This window comes from Psammomys obesus, unplaced genomic scaffold, assembly GCF_907164565.1.
Source record: "Psammomys obesus unplaced genomic scaffold, mPsaObe1.curated_primary_1811, whole genome shotgun sequence".
NCBI lineage: Eukaryota > Metazoa > Chordata > Mammalia > Rodentia > Muridae > Psammomys > Psammomys obesus.
The window spans coordinates 7,959,043-7,976,020 of NW_026595981.1; the positions used below are offsets into that span (position 1 = coordinate 7,959,043).

The 16,978-nt window shown below is 53.7% G+C and overlaps 1 protein-coding gene across 1 annotated transcript in view; it reads left to right on the forward strand.

Moving 5' to 3' along the window:
- Positions 1 to 11,942, forward strand: part of Tmem132e (transmembrane protein 132E) — a 50,449-nt gene extending 38,507 nt beyond the window's left edge. Inside the window, exons 2-9 of the mRNA XM_055619834.1 lie at positions 299 to 1,229; positions 2,952 to 3,098; positions 3,522 to 3,714; positions 4,526 to 4,669; positions 5,951 to 6,156; positions 8,072 to 8,360; positions 8,984 to 9,175; positions 9,885 to 11,942. Coding sequence (XP_055475809.1) covers positions 299 to 1,229; positions 2,952 to 3,098; positions 3,522 to 3,714; positions 4,526 to 4,669; positions 5,951 to 6,156; positions 8,072 to 8,360; positions 8,984 to 9,175; positions 9,885 to 10,937 — 3,155 coding nt within the window. The 3' untranslated portion in view covers positions 10,938 to 11,942. The remainder of the gene's footprint in view (positions 1 to 298; positions 1,230 to 2,951; positions 3,099 to 3,521; positions 3,715 to 4,525; positions 4,670 to 5,950; positions 6,157 to 8,071; positions 8,361 to 8,983; positions 9,176 to 9,884) is intronic.
- Positions 11,943 to 16,978: the final 5,036 nt, after the last annotated feature.

The window sequence follows — 16,978 nt, forward strand, 5'->3', positions numbered from 1 at the left end:
GGCTGTGTATGCCACAGCTTGTTGGGGGGGAGGTCAAAAGACAACTTGAAGGAGTTAGTTCTTTCCTTCTACCGTGTTCATCCAGGGGATCCAACTCAGGTTGTCAGGCTGGACAGAAATATTCTCACCCACTGACTGAGCCATTTGGGGGACCCATAATTTTGCAGGTTTTAAGGACACCGAGGAATAAAACCTCACTCACTAAAGGTTCTCTGATGGATCGACTGAGCTGTGAAGTGCCATGAGGTCCCCAGTGGCCTCTTCTGACCATTTCTGAACCTCTGTTCTCGGTCCACAGCCGCCGGCCGCTCCCACCCGGCCAGCCCCAGTCCCCCGGGACCTCAGGCTAGCCCTGTGTTGCCAGTCAGCTACCGCCTGTCGCACACGCGGCTTGCCTTCTTCCTGAAGGAAGCGCGACCCCCCACGCCAACAGCGATCAATGGCTCCATGCAGCGCTCGGAACCCTTCGTGGTGTTCCAGACCAAGGAGCTACCGGTCCTCAACGTGTCCTTGGGTCCCTTCAGCACCAGCCAGGTGGTAGCGCGCGAACTTCTGCAGCCTTCCAGCACGCTGGACATCCCGGAGCGCCTGACGGTCAACTGGAAGGTACGCGCCTTCATCGTGCGCGCCCACGTGCCCTCCTCGCAGCCCGTGGCACAGGTGCTTTTCTATGTGGCCGGCCGCGACTGGGACGACTTCGGGGTCACCGAGCGGCTGCCCTGTGTCCGCCTGCACGCCTTCCGTGACGCACGCGAGGTGCGGAGCTCGTGTCGCCTGGGCGGGGGCTTGGCCACCTGCTTGGTGCGCGCCGAGCTGCCCCTGGCCTGGTTCGGACCCCCGGCCCCGGCCGCGCCGCCCAGCGCCCGCCGCAAGTCCCCCGACGGTCTGGAGCCCGAGGCGGCAGCCGAGAGCCAGCAGGTTGAGCTCTACTACACACTGCACGCCCCCGATGCGGCGGGCGGCTGCGGGAGCGCGCGGCGCGGGCCCGGGCCCGGAGCGGCGGCGCGCGCCGAGAGCCCCACGCAGCACCCGCTGCTGCGCATTGGCAGCATCAGTCTGTTCAGGCCGCCGCCGCGCAGGGCCGTGCAGGAGCACAGGCTGGACAGCAACCTGATGATCCGCCTGCCTGACCGGCCACTCAGGCCCGGAGAGGTACTCAGCATCCTCCTCTACCTGGCACCCAACTCCTCCTCAGCTGCCAACCCCAGCGTGGAGCACTTCACACTCAGGTAAGGGGCCTGGGAAGGGGAGGGGCTCCCTGCCCAGGTCAAGTGCAGCTCTGACCCTGCAGGCCCTCGGCATCCTCATCCCATCTTCTCCAGGATCTTCTCACTAGAGCAGCTAAGACATCTCTGAGCTTGTTGGTCCATACTGTCCAATGCAACCATAATTTCTTTTTAAAAATTACATTTGTTTGTTTTGTATGTGTGAGGCCTGCCTGATGTGGAGATTGGAGGGCAGCTCTCAGGGGCCGGTTTTCTCTGTCCATCATGTTGATACCAGGGATCCAGCTCAAGTTAGGCTTGATGAAAAGGGCTTCTAACCACTGGAACCATATTCCCAGTTCCCGGCCACAGCTTCTGCCTCTTGCTCAGTGTCTCATAGAAAAAGATTTGCAACATGGGTAAATCTGGGCCTTGTTACAAGCATGGATGTGGGATGGACAGGATCTGGGCTGGAAGGTCTCTCAGGCACAAGCTGGTGCAACTGGCCCATTTCACAGATGAGTCCAGGACATGGAGATCTAAGAGCAGCTATGGACTGATAACCTATGGATGAACAGGAGGGACACCTTCCTGGAGTAGGGGTGCCAGGCCCTTTCTATACAGAGTACATGCATTCACAGGTGCTTTAATCATATCCCTTTCCCACTGGACATCGTACCTTTCAGTAGGAATGCATGGTTTGAGTCAGGTTGGGGGTTCTGAAGAGATTAAACGGTCCCCACCAAGATGCTTCCCTGCACAAGCGGTATGTCTGGGAACTGAATTATCACCATCAGCCTCCCAACCTCCGGACTCACTCCTGAAAAGACTCCCACAAAGCTCACAAATTCCCACAGAGTGCCATACCTGATTCAGTGATGGAGACCTGAATGTGATTGAGTTTTTGTCAGCCGTCCTGGGCTGCGTTAACAGCAGTAGAGCATGTAGATTCAGGGAGGTGATCATCAACCTGCGCTTACTCGGCAGTCATTAAGGCTCAGCTGAAGGGTATTTCCTGCAGGATGCATCTCCCATGTGTCCAAAGCAAGGTGATGAGGCTTTGAGATCATCTGAAACCTTGGTTAAAAGCAAGTGGGAGAATCTGGAGCTGTAGACTCCAGAGGACACCTCCACCATGTCTGAAGAGCTGTCACGATGAAGATGGAGGGATGTTGTTCTTTCCTGACCCAACAGAACTTGGTGCTGCTCTGTCTTGTGTCATTAAAAAAGATGAGGTTCCAGGGCTGGGGATGTAGCTCAGTGCTCACCTAGCATGAATAAAGCCTGGGTTTTGTTCCCAGCACCCATAAGCTGGGTAACGTTGCATACCCATAGTCCTAGGGCTCCAGTGGTAGAGGTGAGAGGATTAGAAGTCCGGGGACATCCTTGGCTATGATAGCAAGTTGGAGACCAGCCTGGGCTACATAAGATCCTGTCTCTATGAAAGGCAGGGGTGTGTTCTAAGTCCTAATGGCCTTCTGGAGAAAAACCTGAGGGTTATAGAGGTTGTGTTACTAATGTATGAAGAGACAGTGTAGAGGCTAGGCAAGGGACAAGACAGAAGAGATGACAATTGCAAAGTTTCAACTTTAGAGAACTGATCGCCCGGATGTTAAGCATACACCCCATGGTAGCCCAAATCAGTTGCTTCCCCCCACTTAGCTCCAGCCGAGGGCTGGTGACCAAGTGAGGAAGCTTTGGATCAAAGCCTGACCTTCTGCCTCTTCTTCCTCACTTTTGTTCCAGGGTGAAAGCCAAAAAGGGTGTGACCCTCTTAGGCACTAAGTCTCGAAGTGGCCAGTGGCATGTGACGTCAGAGCTATTGACTGGAGCAAAGCATTCAACAGCTACTGTGGATGTGGCCTGGGCCCAGGGCACACCCCTACCCCCCTGGTGAGTTCCACTTCTGCAGAGCAGGCACCTGGGGGGAGGTGGCTGGGTTGCTAGCTTCCATGGAGAAAGATGAACTTTCAGAGTGCTCAGGGGGGAATCAACTTCTGAGAATCAGAGGTGGCATTCTGCGGTTGGGGTTCTCCAGTGGGCTGCCAGGGCACACCCCTACCCCCCTGGTGAGTTCCACTTCTGCAGAGCAGGCACCTGGGGGGGGGGGGCTGGGTTGCTAGTTTCCATGGAGAAAGATGAACTTTCAGAGGGCTCAGGGGGGAGTCAACTTCTAAGAATCAGAAGTGGCCTTCTGCTTCTGCGAAGACTTGGAAAGGCTGAGGAGAGCCTTCCTCCTAAGAGGCAGATTCCTTCAAGGGCTGCAGAACCCTGCCCTCTATCCTCTGTCTCCCCCATTCCTGCTCCACCTTGCAGGGAGGGTCAGGGACCCCTGGAGATCCTGCAGCTGGACTTTGAGATGGAGAATTTCACCAGCCAGTCCGTGAAGCGGAGGATCATGTGGCACATTGATTACCGGGGCCACAGTGCCCTGCCCGACCTGGAGCGAGCCGTCACTGAGCTGACGGTCATCCAAAGGGATGTGCAGGCCATCCTGCCCCTGGCCATGGTAAGCAGGCCTTGACAAAACATCTCCCCCAACCTGGCCCAAGAGTTCAGAGGTGTATGGTGAGACTGGACAGGGCTGGGCATATGGATATGGGCATATGGGCATATGGATAGGGCAGGATGGCAAGCAGGGAACAAGGGCCACCTCTGAGGCAATTTGTGAAGCTGGGCATGTGCACACTCAGGAGGCAAATGCAGATCTGCCCCTGGTGAAGCCACCATAGAAGAATTCTCTGGAAAGGGGTTACCTGGGAAACCTCTTCTGGATGGTGGCTCTCCCCTTAAGTATTTGGAAGCCATCAGAGAAGAAGCACTCATTCCATCTGAGATGGAGATAGGAGTGTGCTCCAGAAGGAACTAGCTCTCATGGGAAAACACACACATAGACACAAAGACACACACACACACACACACACACACACACACACACACACCACACACATACGGAGAGGAATATGGATGGTTTCTTCAAAGAGGCAGTAGATGTAGCCAGCACAGTGGAATGAAAGGATGGTTGAATGGCTGTGACCCACCAGGAGGATGTGCTGATGTCACTCTGAGAGCTTTGGCTCAGGGGAAGGGATGTTCCCTACAAGCACAGTGAGGCTTCTGATAGCAGTCCATTTGGGCTGATCATTTGAGGAAGAGTCTGAGGGTAGGCAGAGGCAGGCCCCTGCACAGATAGGCCATTTCCCCAGAGGAAAACACATACGTAGGCAGTGGTGGCAGCCAGAAACCAGGGCAGTGGGTGGCGTGTCCCTTGAGAGAAGCATGCAGCAAACAGAGCTCCTACCGCTCCTGCCTCCCTGCAGGACACAGAGATCATCAACACTGCCATCCTGACAGGGCGGACTGTAGCCATTCCCGTCAAGGTCCTCGCTATTGAGGTGGCTGGCCTTGTCCTGGATGTTTCTGCCCTGGTGGAGTGCCAGTCTGAGAATGAGGACATCATCAAGGTGGGTTTTCTGGGCAGGAAGGCTTCGGGTCCTCAGGGGAGGAGAGCCCTCAAGCTATTCTAGGCCGTCCTTGAAGATGGCATGCATCTGTCTTGCTATGGACCAGCAGTTGTCCCTCCTCTCTGCCATCCTAAATAGCACCCCAATGTCTGAAACAACTCAGTACCCTGAGTCCTGGGCAGGAGGTTAACAGGGTGGGAAAATTAGAGCAAAGGAGGACATGACAAAACACCATGACCAGGGTAACTTATAGAAGAAATTGTTTAATTTGGGATTTACAGCCGCAGGAGGTTAGTCCATGACCACCATGGTGATGAGCATGGCAGCAGGTAGGCAGGCATGGTGCTGCAGCAGGTCCTGAAAGCTTGCATATGGTCCAAAGCAGGAGGCAGAGAGAACACACTGGGAACGGTATGGCCATTTGAAAACTCAGAACCTGCCCCCCCCCCCCAGTGATACATCTCCAACAAGGCCACACCTCTTAATCCTTCCTAAACAGTGCCACCAACCGGGGACAGAGTTTTCAAATATATGAGCCTATGGGGGCGGGGGGGGGGGGGCGCTTTCTCACTCAAAGCACCACAAAGTATAATCCAGCACCTACACCACTGCAGAGGCTTTAGGATGTGGCCAGCTCACAGGTCACATGGTAACTTTTCCAGGGCTCACAGAAGTACCCCAACATGTGTTCTGACAGGAGTGTGTATACATGGGCTCCACTCTCAGTGTGTAGGATGTGTGCATGGATACCCAAAGCACACTCAGACACCTGCACCTACCCTGATGCCTTAGCAGTGTCCTGTAACACATCTCCAATAGGCATGTGGGGTTCCATGAGGGAGCCTCTAGGTGTGACATTGTTAGCCAGGTGTGCACACATTTGCAAGAGCAAAACATATCAGTGGCCATCATCCACCCACCCGTGCTCATGCTTCTCTGGTCTCAAATTTTCCTCCCTGTGCCCAGTCCTCCAAACCTGCCGGGAACAGCCCTTCACTTGAAATTAGCCAGCTGCCCACTCGCCTAGCAACTCCAGCTCCTCTGTCCCATCCTGTGGAGTCAGACACCCCCTGTGGGGTAGAGGAGTCTCTCTGGCAGACACCTGGCTCCAGAGCCCTAAGCAAGCTGCCAGAGCAGCCCTGGGAAGCCCCTTTCCCAACAGTCCTCTCCACTTCCTTGCTGGCAGCCTTCTGTGGTCAGACTCAAGTACCCTGCACTGCTTAGCAGGGGGACCTGCCAGGCAAGCCACACCCATGCTGCATGTTCCTGCCTTTCCCCCAGGTGTCCAGCAGCTGTGACTACGTTTTTGTAAGCGGGAAGGAGTCTCGAGGGTCCATGAATGCCAGAGTCACCTTCCGCTACGATGTCCTCAGCGCCCCCTTGGAAATGACAGTCTGGGTCCCCAAGCTACCTCTGCATATTGAGCTCTCAGATGCCCGCCTCAGCCAAGTGAAGGGATGGAGGGTTCCTATCCTTCCTGACCGAAGGTACAGCCCCGGCACGTAGTGTCAACACGGGACAGCAGCCTGATCTGCATGTGTAAGGCCCTGGGTGGGCACAGTCTGCAGTCAGTGAGGCAACAAGCATGCTTGAATTGAGCTGGGCACTGCCAGGTATTTGAGATATGGGAAGGGTGTGGCTAGCCAGGCTCTCGGTCCAGCAGGGCAGGACACATCCATAGAGGATGGTGAGAAGCAATTTGGGGTGGAAATAATGGGATATAAAGGAGGGAGTCTCTCTTTCTCCAGAAATCAAGGCAAGCTTTCTGGAAAAGCTGATTCTTGAGCTAAGTCTTAAAGGGCAAGTGTCAGCTGGAGACCCATAGGTTCAAGACGCCAGACACACCCTCAGACACGTGACACATACTGCACCCAGGACCCCCAGCAAGGCATATTCACGCAAACAGCAGCACACACACGACATCCCCCTGGCTGGACACCAAAGATTGATCCCTGAGTCCATAGGCACAAGTTCCCCACAACACACAGGTATATAAAAGCACCCTGACCAAGATATAGACTCCCACACCTCAGTGCCTGCCTATGGACCACCTATATGTACACTTACCATGCTCCCATCCTGGGCTGTGCCAGTGAAGCCCAACAGGGCTGTGTGGGCAGCCTGGGATGTGGAGAGAAGCAGGGCGGCGAGGGAAGGGAGAGCTGGGCTGAGGTCAGGGCTGTGGTGACTCAAAAAGTGGGAACAGTAGCCCCGAGCCCCTCCAGCCTGAATGTGTCTTTCCATCTAGGGGCCTTTTTTTAGAGTGAAGCCTCTGCTTCAGGGCAGGGGCACAGCCCGGGACTCCGCAAATCGATGACCAGCTTCGGAGCAGTGGCCTTGCTGCTTTGAGAGCTGAGGATGTAGCAAGCCCGTTGGCCGAATAGCGTGGTTTAAATCCTGAGTTGGTCGTTTCCTAGCAGTGCAACCTTATGCTATGTATTTGACCTTCGATTCCTTTTTCTTATGCGTGGAGTGAGCAATAGAATGCTCTGCAGGATTGCAGTGGGGCTTAAATTAGTCAAAACATGTAAAAGAGGCCTCCTTGTGAATGGATGTTTTAGTTGGTTAATTCTAACAAAACACTAGCAAGCTTATTCTCAAGTGCACACCTTCCTGGCAGGGAGTCTCCTGATTTTAGCATCTTTTCCAATCAGTGTAGGCTGGGGATTTCCTAAATCATTAAGTCCAGGTTCCCCTTTGCTTAATGACCTATTTTTTTCTTCTTTTTTTCTTTCTCCTGCTCTGAGCAACAAGAGGGGACTGGGAATATGATTCATGCAATAGAACACTTGCTTAGCATGCAGGAAGCCGTGGCCTCAGTCTCCAGCAGCACATAAAACCAGGTGTAATAGTGCATGCCGGCAGTCTAGCAGCTGGGGAGGTTAAGGCAGAAGCATCAAGAAGTTCAAGGGAGAGCTAGCCTGAGCTCTAAGACCTTGCCTTTGCCTTTTTAAAGTAAATAAATGAAAGCACCACAAAGAAACCGGCCTCACCTCTGTTCTTTGCTTGGAAATCTCCTCAGTTAAACATCAGACTTCATCACTTATCATTCACATTCCACGAATAGCTGCAGGACACAGCATCTGAGCTTGACACAAGGATCACATCTTGCTCTAGTTTGAGGCTCAGCACAGTGCCAAGTGCGTGCTCAGTGCTGAAAAGAGGCCACAGTCATAGTTAGGGTCAGATTGTTGGCAGCCATGGGTTGCAGAGGTGAAGATAGGCGAGATAGGCTGGGATGGCTGGTTCCATACTTAGTCACAGAAGGCATAAGACAAGGAGGGTTAGTGCCTAGGCTGGCCAAGAGGTGCAGGGCACGTTCAAGAGGAGAGATGTGTGTGAGCCAGAGAAAGCCAGGTTGGGTACTATTAACCCCCTAGCCCTGGCTTCGGCATTCCTCAGGTCAGCTCGAGAGAGCGAAGATGAGGACGAAGAAGAAGAGGAACGGAGGCAGAGTGCCAGCCGGGGCTGTACCCTGCAGTACCAGCACGCCACCCTGCAGGTCTTCACCCAGTTTCACACGACATCATCTGAGGGCACCGACCAGGTGGTCACCATGCTGGGCCCCGACTGGCTGGTGGAGGTCACTGACCTGGTTAGTGACTTCATGCGGGTGGGTGACCCCCGCGTGGCCCACCTGGTGGACAGCAGCACGCTGGCAGGACTGGAGCCAGGCACCACTCCCTTTAAGGTAGGAAACTATCCAGGAACAGAGCGGTAGACCCAGGGACCTGGGTTACCTGCACGTAGAGACCTCAAGTGTGCCCCAGGCCTTCACTTCTGAAAGCCAACCCAGTGACCCCCAAGAAACACTGTCTTCCCTCTGCCTGAGGCTGCACCTTCCAAAGGCAAGGTCTTTTCACTTCTTGATGGAGTTCTCATCCATGCCTCATCATCCCTCATAGCTTCCTGGGGTGGGGTCGGAATAGGATCTGGGACCGAAGCTATGGAAAGAAGAAACCGCTGGCTAAGTGGTCTAAGAGTTCCGCTCTTGCCTTCCTCAGACTGTGAGATGACCAAGTAGAAATCGGCCTTCTAGACCTTATCAGTGACCACAGCCTGCAGGCATATTTTGTTTATAAAACAGCTGATCCTGCAGCTCAACACCAGTCTTATTCATCATCTGCACCTACATTTCTGCCTGGCCCCTGAGAGCCCTTGACTCTCCATTGTTCCTTACAGACCTGTGTGTGAGACCCAGGGGTCCTGTGCACCCTGGCCCTTCTCTACATCAATGTTGGGAGAGCCCTCTGGTGTGGACCCTAAGCAGGGCAACTGCTTCCCAGCCATCTCCCACCGCTCGTTCTGTCTTAGGTTGTGTCCCCCCTGACCGAGGCTGTGCTGGGGGAGACGTTGCTGACAGTGACAGAGGAGAAGGTCAGTATCACACAGCTCCAGGCCCAGGTGGTGGCCAGCCTCGCCTTGTCCCTGCGACCCAGCCCTGGGAGCAGCCACACCATCCTGGCCACCACAGCTGCCCAGCCCACCCTCAGCTTTGTCAAGCAGGTAACTATGACTCCCTGAAACCCCTCCGCCAGCCAGAATGTCAGGTGTGGAATAGGACCTGGGGCCTCCACCCCGTTCTAGGGCCATCAATCTTCAGACTAGGCTTTCAGATGAACAAGGAGTGCTGTACCTCATTACCCAGCCATCATTACCATCATTACAGGGATGGACCAGGGTCTAAGGGTCCCTTTTGAGGGTTCTCTTCTGGATTCTTGGAGGGATCTTTCCTCTGCCCCCCACCAAATTCATTTCTGGCACTCCACTTACGTAGTATAGGTATTGGCTATAAGACAGAGGTGGAAAGATGATAGATGGTGTCAGGCCATAGGGGTCCCTGTCCCCTACTCTTTGATCCCATCCCTTTTTTTTCTCTGGGCTTTATTAGACAAGGCTCAGACAGAGGTGTAGGGTTACCTCTGTGGCTGATGAGGTAAACCCAAAGGAAGCTTATCTTCATGTCTAAAGGAGAAAGGAGTATTCAGGGTCGTAGGTGAGATCTGGAAGCCCTAGTCTATGCCCCCTCCTAAAGTGCAAGGGGCCTCAATTATACTCTAGAGATGGTATTGAGTCCCCCCCCCCAGCACCTAGCATTTCAGGTGCAAAGAACACAGGAGGGGACAGAGGCTCTTGGTACTGAGCCAGGCGAGCTAGTACTTGTCAGAGAAGATTGTGAGACTGGCCCCGACTCCTGTCCCCTCTTGTCTTTCAGGAAGCCCTGCTAAGCCTGTGGCTCTCCTACAGTGATGGAACCACAGCTCCACTCTCTCTGTACAGTCCACGGGACTATGGGCTTTTGGTGAACAGCCTGGATGAGCGGGTGGCCACTGTGACCCAGGACAAAGCTTTCCCACTGGTGGTGGCTGAAGCGGAGGGGGCAGGAGATCTGCTCCGTGCGGAGCTCACCATCTCAGAGAGCTGCCAGAAAACTAAGCGCAAGAGTGTGCTGGCCACTACTCCCGTGGGCCTCCGGGTACACTTTGGGCGGGACGAGGAGGACCCCACATATGACTACCCAGGGCCCAGCCAGCCCGGGCCTGGTGGGGGCGAGGACGAAGCCCGGGGTGCCGGTCCACCCGGCACTGCAGTCCCAGCTGGTGAGGTCCCTGGATTGGGCACTTCTGGCCCTGTGCCACCCACAGAGGACTTCTTGCCGCTGCCCACCGGCTTCCTGCAGATGCCCCGGGGGCTGACGGACCTAGAGATTGGTATGTATGCCCTGCTAGGGGTCTTCTGCCTTGCCATCCTTGTCTTCCTCATCAACTGCATTGTGTTCGTGCTGCGATACCGGCACAAGCGCATCCCTCCGGAAGGCCAGACAAGTATGGACCATTCTCACCACTGGGTGTTCCTGGGCAATGGGCAGCCACTTCGGGTACAAGGTGAGCTGTCGCCGCCTGCAGGGAGCGCGTTGGAAACTGTGCCTGCCTGCTGCCACGGAGATCACCACAGCAGCGGCAGTTCGCAGACCAGCGTCCAGAGCCAGGTGCATGGCCGTGGGGATGGCTCCTCTGGGGGCTCCGCCAGGGACCAGACGGAGGACCCTGCTAGCTCACCCACCTCTAAGCGGAAGAGGGTCAAGTTCACGACCTTTACCACTCTGCCCTCGGAGGAACTGGCCTATGACTCAGTGCCTGCTGGCGAAGAGGATGAGGAGGACGAAGAGGACCTGGGTTGGGGTTGTCCTGATGTGGCCGGAACTACAAGGCCCACTCCGCCCCCGGACCTGCACAATTACATGCGCAGAATCAAAGACATTGCTTAGTGATGACCTGGGGTGATGGGATACCCGCACGCCCGCGGTGGCCTCCGGCTGGGGTTCAGCCTGAATCCCCAGCTCACAGGGACTTGGGGCAGCTGAATGGATTTTATAGTCCCTGCCACTGCAGCTTTGGTCTGACCAGTTGTGGCCAGATCCACCTTGACCTTCTCCTGCCCCTTGCAGGTGAAAGGCTCTTTCCAAACCCAGCGTGAAGCAGGGAGACAGTTCAGCCCTGTTCACTCTTTCCAAACCTCATTCCATCTTAGACGTCCCCACTGCCCCAAGATTGAGGCACCAAGGCCAAACTTGGGGCCAGGTGGGCCCACACTGTGCCCTGCTCTGCCTCCCACATCCCCAATGGTGCCCCCTGTGCAGGGGACCCGAGTGGGGTCTTGTGTCACAGGCTGCACAAAGACTTTACTTAAATCAATATTCAGGGATTTCTGTCCTGCAGGGTGGGAGGTGGCGGCTGCCTGCCTTGCCAAGGATCTTACTGCAGACAAAACATTTGGGTGTTGGGGAACAGTTGTGATGTCTGCTGCTTTCTGGGTGTCTCCCAAGCATGGAGCTGACTGCAGAGGGTCCCAGTGTGAAGTGGGCACCCTCCCGTGGCTTCCACTGCCCCTTACACTTCAGGAGGGCCCAAGTAAGAGGGGTTTTCATATCTCTCTGGCCAAACCACACCCACACGGCCAGCGCAGCGGGTGATGCGCAGCGGGTCCCCACAGCAAGATCAACACTACTGCGCCTTAGCCCGGGCTCTGCTCACTCCTGCTTCCCTCCACACCGAAGGGCAGGCAGCCACAGCCAGCGTCCCTGAGATGGAGGGGGCCACCTGGGAGTACTGCACGGGCCCGTGGGGTGGGTGAAGGCAGAAGGGAGCTGTCGCTCGGCGCCTTGCCCATCTCCCCAGCAGCACCTCTTGGGTGCTACCCGCCACTGTGTCCGTTTTTCATAAATAAATGGAAAGCATCAGCCTGGGTTGGGGACAGTGACTGCTCCTTGCAAACAGACAGTACACAGAGGCTGGCTCTGTCTCATCCTTGTATGTTCGTCACAAGATACCATGGGTCAGCACTGGCTAGCTGACGCTGGTGACCTCTTTTTCCCTAGGTATTGTATACCTATCTATCTCTCTCTCTCTCTCTCTGCTCACTCTCTCGCTCTCTCGTTCTCTTTCTCTCTTTCTCTGTTTTTCAAGACTGGGTTTCGCTGTGTAGCCTTGGCTGTCCTGGACTCAATTTTGTAAACCAGGCTGGCCTTGAACTCACAGAGATCTGCCTGCCTCTGCCTCCCAGAATGGTGGGATTACGGGTGTGCACCACGGTGCCTGGCTCATGTTGTATTCTCCTAAGACATTTGGGTACCATGGAGATACCCACATTGTGTAACAACAGATCCACTGTCCTGGGAAGGTCAAAGATGGGTATTCTCCAGGAGTCTAGTGATCAACTCAAGAGGAAGGAGCTGGCCTGGAGGCTGGCTGAGGAATGAGGTTTTGTGGGGAAAGGGGACAGGAAGGAAAGAAATGTGACTTGGCATGCCCAGCAAGACCTACCAGTTTCCTTTGCCTATGTGGTGGAAGTTTCTCCTTGCATCTGCTACAGCAGGAGCAAGGATTTTCTTAACTGTAGGTCAGATGGAAAAGTCCTGTTGGATACAGATCTCACTTGGAATAGGCTGGGGAATATGCACAGTGTCTTCCCCAGGCTCCTGAAAGACCACATCATTGCATAGGCAGCAAGCCAGGCAGGGACACTGCAATTCAGAAGATCTTGCCAGGGTAGCTGGCCAGCCCATACACAGAGCTATAGTCCCATCTCAGAGAGGGGAAGGACCTGTGGCAGCAGACTGGGGTTGCAGTAAGTGCCAGAACAGTTTTTGGCCAACCTTAGAAAGCCAACTGACTTGCATGGCCATTCCACAGTCACTGCACGCATGAGCAGGGCTCTGTCCAGTGGCCATGGTAGTCATTGCACCTACCAGAGATCATAAGCTCAGAGAGTCTCAGGGAATGGATTTGGCCAGGACTGGAGTCCAGCTTCTGAGGAAGGTGTGAGCCTGAGTGGGGAGACTGGAAACTGACATTCTAGCTCCCCATGTGTTTGGTACCAGAACTCAGTGGCAAGAGAGAGAGCCATGCCAAACGCTGAGCACAGAGTGGGACTTAGGCTCAGGTCAGGGTTCGTCTTCAGAGCCCAGAGCACATACGCTTATGTGTCAGTCTGCCTTATCCAGCTCATGGAGGACCTTTAGTGCAATGGATCTCAACCTTCCTGATGCTGAGACCCTCTAACACAGTTCCCCATGTGTGGTGACCCCAACCATAACGTTATTTTCGTTGCTACCTCCTAACTGTAATTTCGCTACTGTTACGAATCATAATGTAAATATCTGATATGCAGGATAGCTGATATGAGACTCCAGGAGGGGTCACAACCCACAGGTTGAGCCACTGCCTTAGAGGAATATGGGAGTCCTCATCATTTTTCTTAACCCTTTGTGCCTGATGTGGTGCCTGGAGTTGGTAAATGCTCAGCAAATGTTTGCTGACTGAATTAAAAGTTCAAATGCAGATTCAGTGACAGTTCATCATCCTGGGCCTGAATTATTTTTTCCAGTTCTGGGGACTGAACTGAGCATTTTGTTCCTTTTCTGAAAAGCCACTCACTTGTCCTCTTTTATTTTTATTTTGTTTGTTTGAGGCAGTACCAAGTGGCCCAGAATGACCTTGAACTCACTGTATAGTCGGAGCAGGCCTTGAACTTGCAAGCCTCCTACCTCAGCCTCCTGGGTAGCTGGTGTTATGGCCAGCATCCCCATAACAGTTGGGGATTTCATATGCCACCTTTACTAGTGTAGGAAGTCACAAATTCTCAAGGCAACACCTTGGAGCTCCCAGAAAGAGAAATGAAGAGGACACAGATACATCATCAGAAAGAATACTCAAGCCAGGAGTAGTGGCTCATGCCTGTGATCCCAACACTCGGGAGAGGCAGAGGCAGGCATATCTCTGTGAGTTTGAGGCCAGCCTGGTCTACAAATGAACTCCAGGACAGCCAAGGCTACACAGAGAAACTCTGCCTCAGAAAACAAAACCGAATACTCCAGAGTGATAGGTGAAAAGTCACTAGTGTTAAACTTATTTAACACATCAGTTGAAGCTGCAGTGTGGACCAGTCCTCAAAGGCACTATAGTGTATTGTCCCACTGCAGCCTAGAAAAGCCATAAAGTCTTTCCTCGAGTGGATAAAGGAAAAGGTGAAGGCAGAGACAGCCAAAGACATTCCCAGTGGATATGGAGACCCAGGCTGCTGTCCAGCACTGTAGCCATGTCCCTGCTACTGTTGGCCCTAAGTCGTTGACAACAAGGAAGCAAGAGCTATGGAAAGGATTGGGGAGTCGTGCAGAAGGGGGCTGCAGGTTTCCATGGGTTTGGGCATCAGGATCTCATGTGAGGGTTAAAGTTTCCCTCTGCCTGGGTGGAGGAAGAAGGATGACAGAGTGACCAGACAACGAGGTGGAAGCTGCAGCAGGTAGAAGACAGCCAGGGGTCCGGGCAAGAGTGAGGTGCATACAGCAGTGTGCAGAAGGAGGGCTTGCCAGCTGCTTCATCCCATGTAGCGACAATGGGAAAAGAATGAGCAGCTGCTTGGTCTCCCAACTCCTCAGAGCCGAGGATGCTTCAGGAGCAAGGCAGGCACTGTTGGAATTGTCTTTGCTCACACTGTTGCCAGTCAAAACACTGAGGCCCATAGTGGAGGCAAAGCGGGCTGAAGCCACACAGCAGGCTTTGGAACTGAGCCCACAGCCGTGCCTGCCACCCTGTCCTGGAATTTGTGACCCTTTCTCTTCATCCCTCACACTGTCCACATTTGAGAGCTCAGAAGCAATCACTAGAAATCACTACTCATGGCCTTGGAAGAATTCAAGACAGAGCAGGCTTGATAGGAATGAGGCAAGGACCTTGAGTTAACAGCCGCCCTGGAACAACCCAAGCACTAAACCCCTTACTTACTCTTTTTTATAAAAAGTTGTCTGCAACCCCCAAAATGAATGGAGATGCCTTGTACAGAATAGCCATTGACAGAGGCATAGTTAAAGAATGTTGAGGACCTGGGCCCAGGAATCAGTTCACTAGTAAAATGGGATTTCTCAGGCAGCCCAAGCAGGGAGGCGAGGAGGCAAGGCAGAGAACACACTTGTTCTCTTCCTAACGACAGAGTCACCCCTGCCCTGTTCCAGCACTTTCCCCTTTCCCCACACCTGCCCCTCCAGAAATGGACCATGCCTGTCTCCAATGGGTATTAACTAAACATTTGCTGTGTGCCAGGCACTTTGGTCCCCCTTAGACAATGTTCTGGAGTCAAGGAGGTTGGTCTAGAAGCCAAATGGAGAAACTCCGAAACACAATAAATGAAGAAGCAGAAGCTCTTATAGGCAGCAAACGTCCCAAGGCTATCTATCGGGCTCTGATAGCCCAGCTGTGCTTGCGCTGTGAACTTCAGCTAATGTATCACCAGCTCTGGTCCCTTGTTTTCCCATTTGTGAAAGCAGAGATAGCCACCAGACACTCTCCACTGGCCTTTCTGAAGTGGCCCCAGAGGTTCATGCTCATATTTCTACCAAGAATATCAGGGAGTAGAGGACCCTAGTCCTGCATCATAGGTGAGGACTTGGACTCAGAAGGGGCAAGGCATTTATTTGCTCAAGGTCTCCAGCCTAAGTGAGAGCTTCCCCTTCCCCTCTTTTCTTCCCCAAGGCAACTGATGACATTGGCAAGTACTATAGATAAAGCTGGAAAGGATTGCAGTGGGGAGGTGGGCGAGATGTGAGGGAAAAAATGGAAAAGGACTAAGTGCTTATTAGTGGAGTAAGGCTGCAGGACATCACTTGAAGCATAGATAGAATATAAGTGTTTGGAACCATTGTCTGAGGGGACCAACTCCCTCTTCCCCTGGGACCACCAGTCTGTCTCAGCTGGCTGTCATACCCAGCAACCACATAACCCTCAGAGCAGAGTGCTCCAGGGGTTTTCCTGAGCAGGTGCCCCCTTTTGGGGAGCAGATGGTACAGCGGAGGTGCCAGTACAAGCAGCCGAGGATGAGCCTGCTCGTGCCCTTTCCCTGGAGCACTGGGGAAAGGCAGTACCTGGGAGCTGAAGCTGAAGGTGTCCCCAAGGATCTTCATCCCTGCCACAGGGGTACAGAGAATGTCACATCTCCCATACAGGATAGAGGAAATGAGGGTAAGAAATCGCCACTAACACTTCCTGAGGGCGCACTCTGCTCAGTGCGTTAGAGCTAGCATTTCATGAACTCTTTCCAGCTGTTGGGTCAGCTAGGTCCAGTTATACCCATCTTAAAGATGACCAAACCAAGGTCTGGAGAACTTGCATCACTGGCCTCCTGGGTAGAGACTGTGAGCTCAGTTATTCTGGCAGTGGCCAGAGCATCAGACCAAAGTCCATAGGTGTGACAGGAATCCTCACTTCATCGATGTTTGTGTGGTTATGAGCCTTGTGCAGCTCACAAGTGTGAACAGACAAGACCGTCCACTAAAATCCCAGGCCCAGATGTCTCTCTAATGCCTTTGGCGGTCCTCAGGCTCTGAGGTTTGAAGCCCAGGTCCCACCCAGTCCTGCCTGCTTTTCCCCATCCCAAGAAAATGACTTCCTGTCTTTAGAGAATCCAAAGAAGTGCATAGGGATGGCTGTGCATACTCCACATCTACCCTGGGGGTGGGGGGGCAGAGGAAGAGAACAAATACAGAAGCCAGACAGTTAACAAAAAGGGCAGAATGAAGCAGGGTGGGAGACAGCACTGGGGGGATCTACCAATGGCTAAAATGTCACTCTAGAGACAAGGAGGTTGTAGCCCCATCACTTCTTGGTTCACAGCTTGAAGTGTTAGTACTTATTTTAAAATGATGCCAGATATTATATGAAAGAGATTTATTGGGTGGAAGTGGAGAGAGAGAAGGAAAGAGAGAGACATGGTGGGGGCTCCCCCAGGAAAGAAAGTGAGACAGAGAGAGCAAGAGAG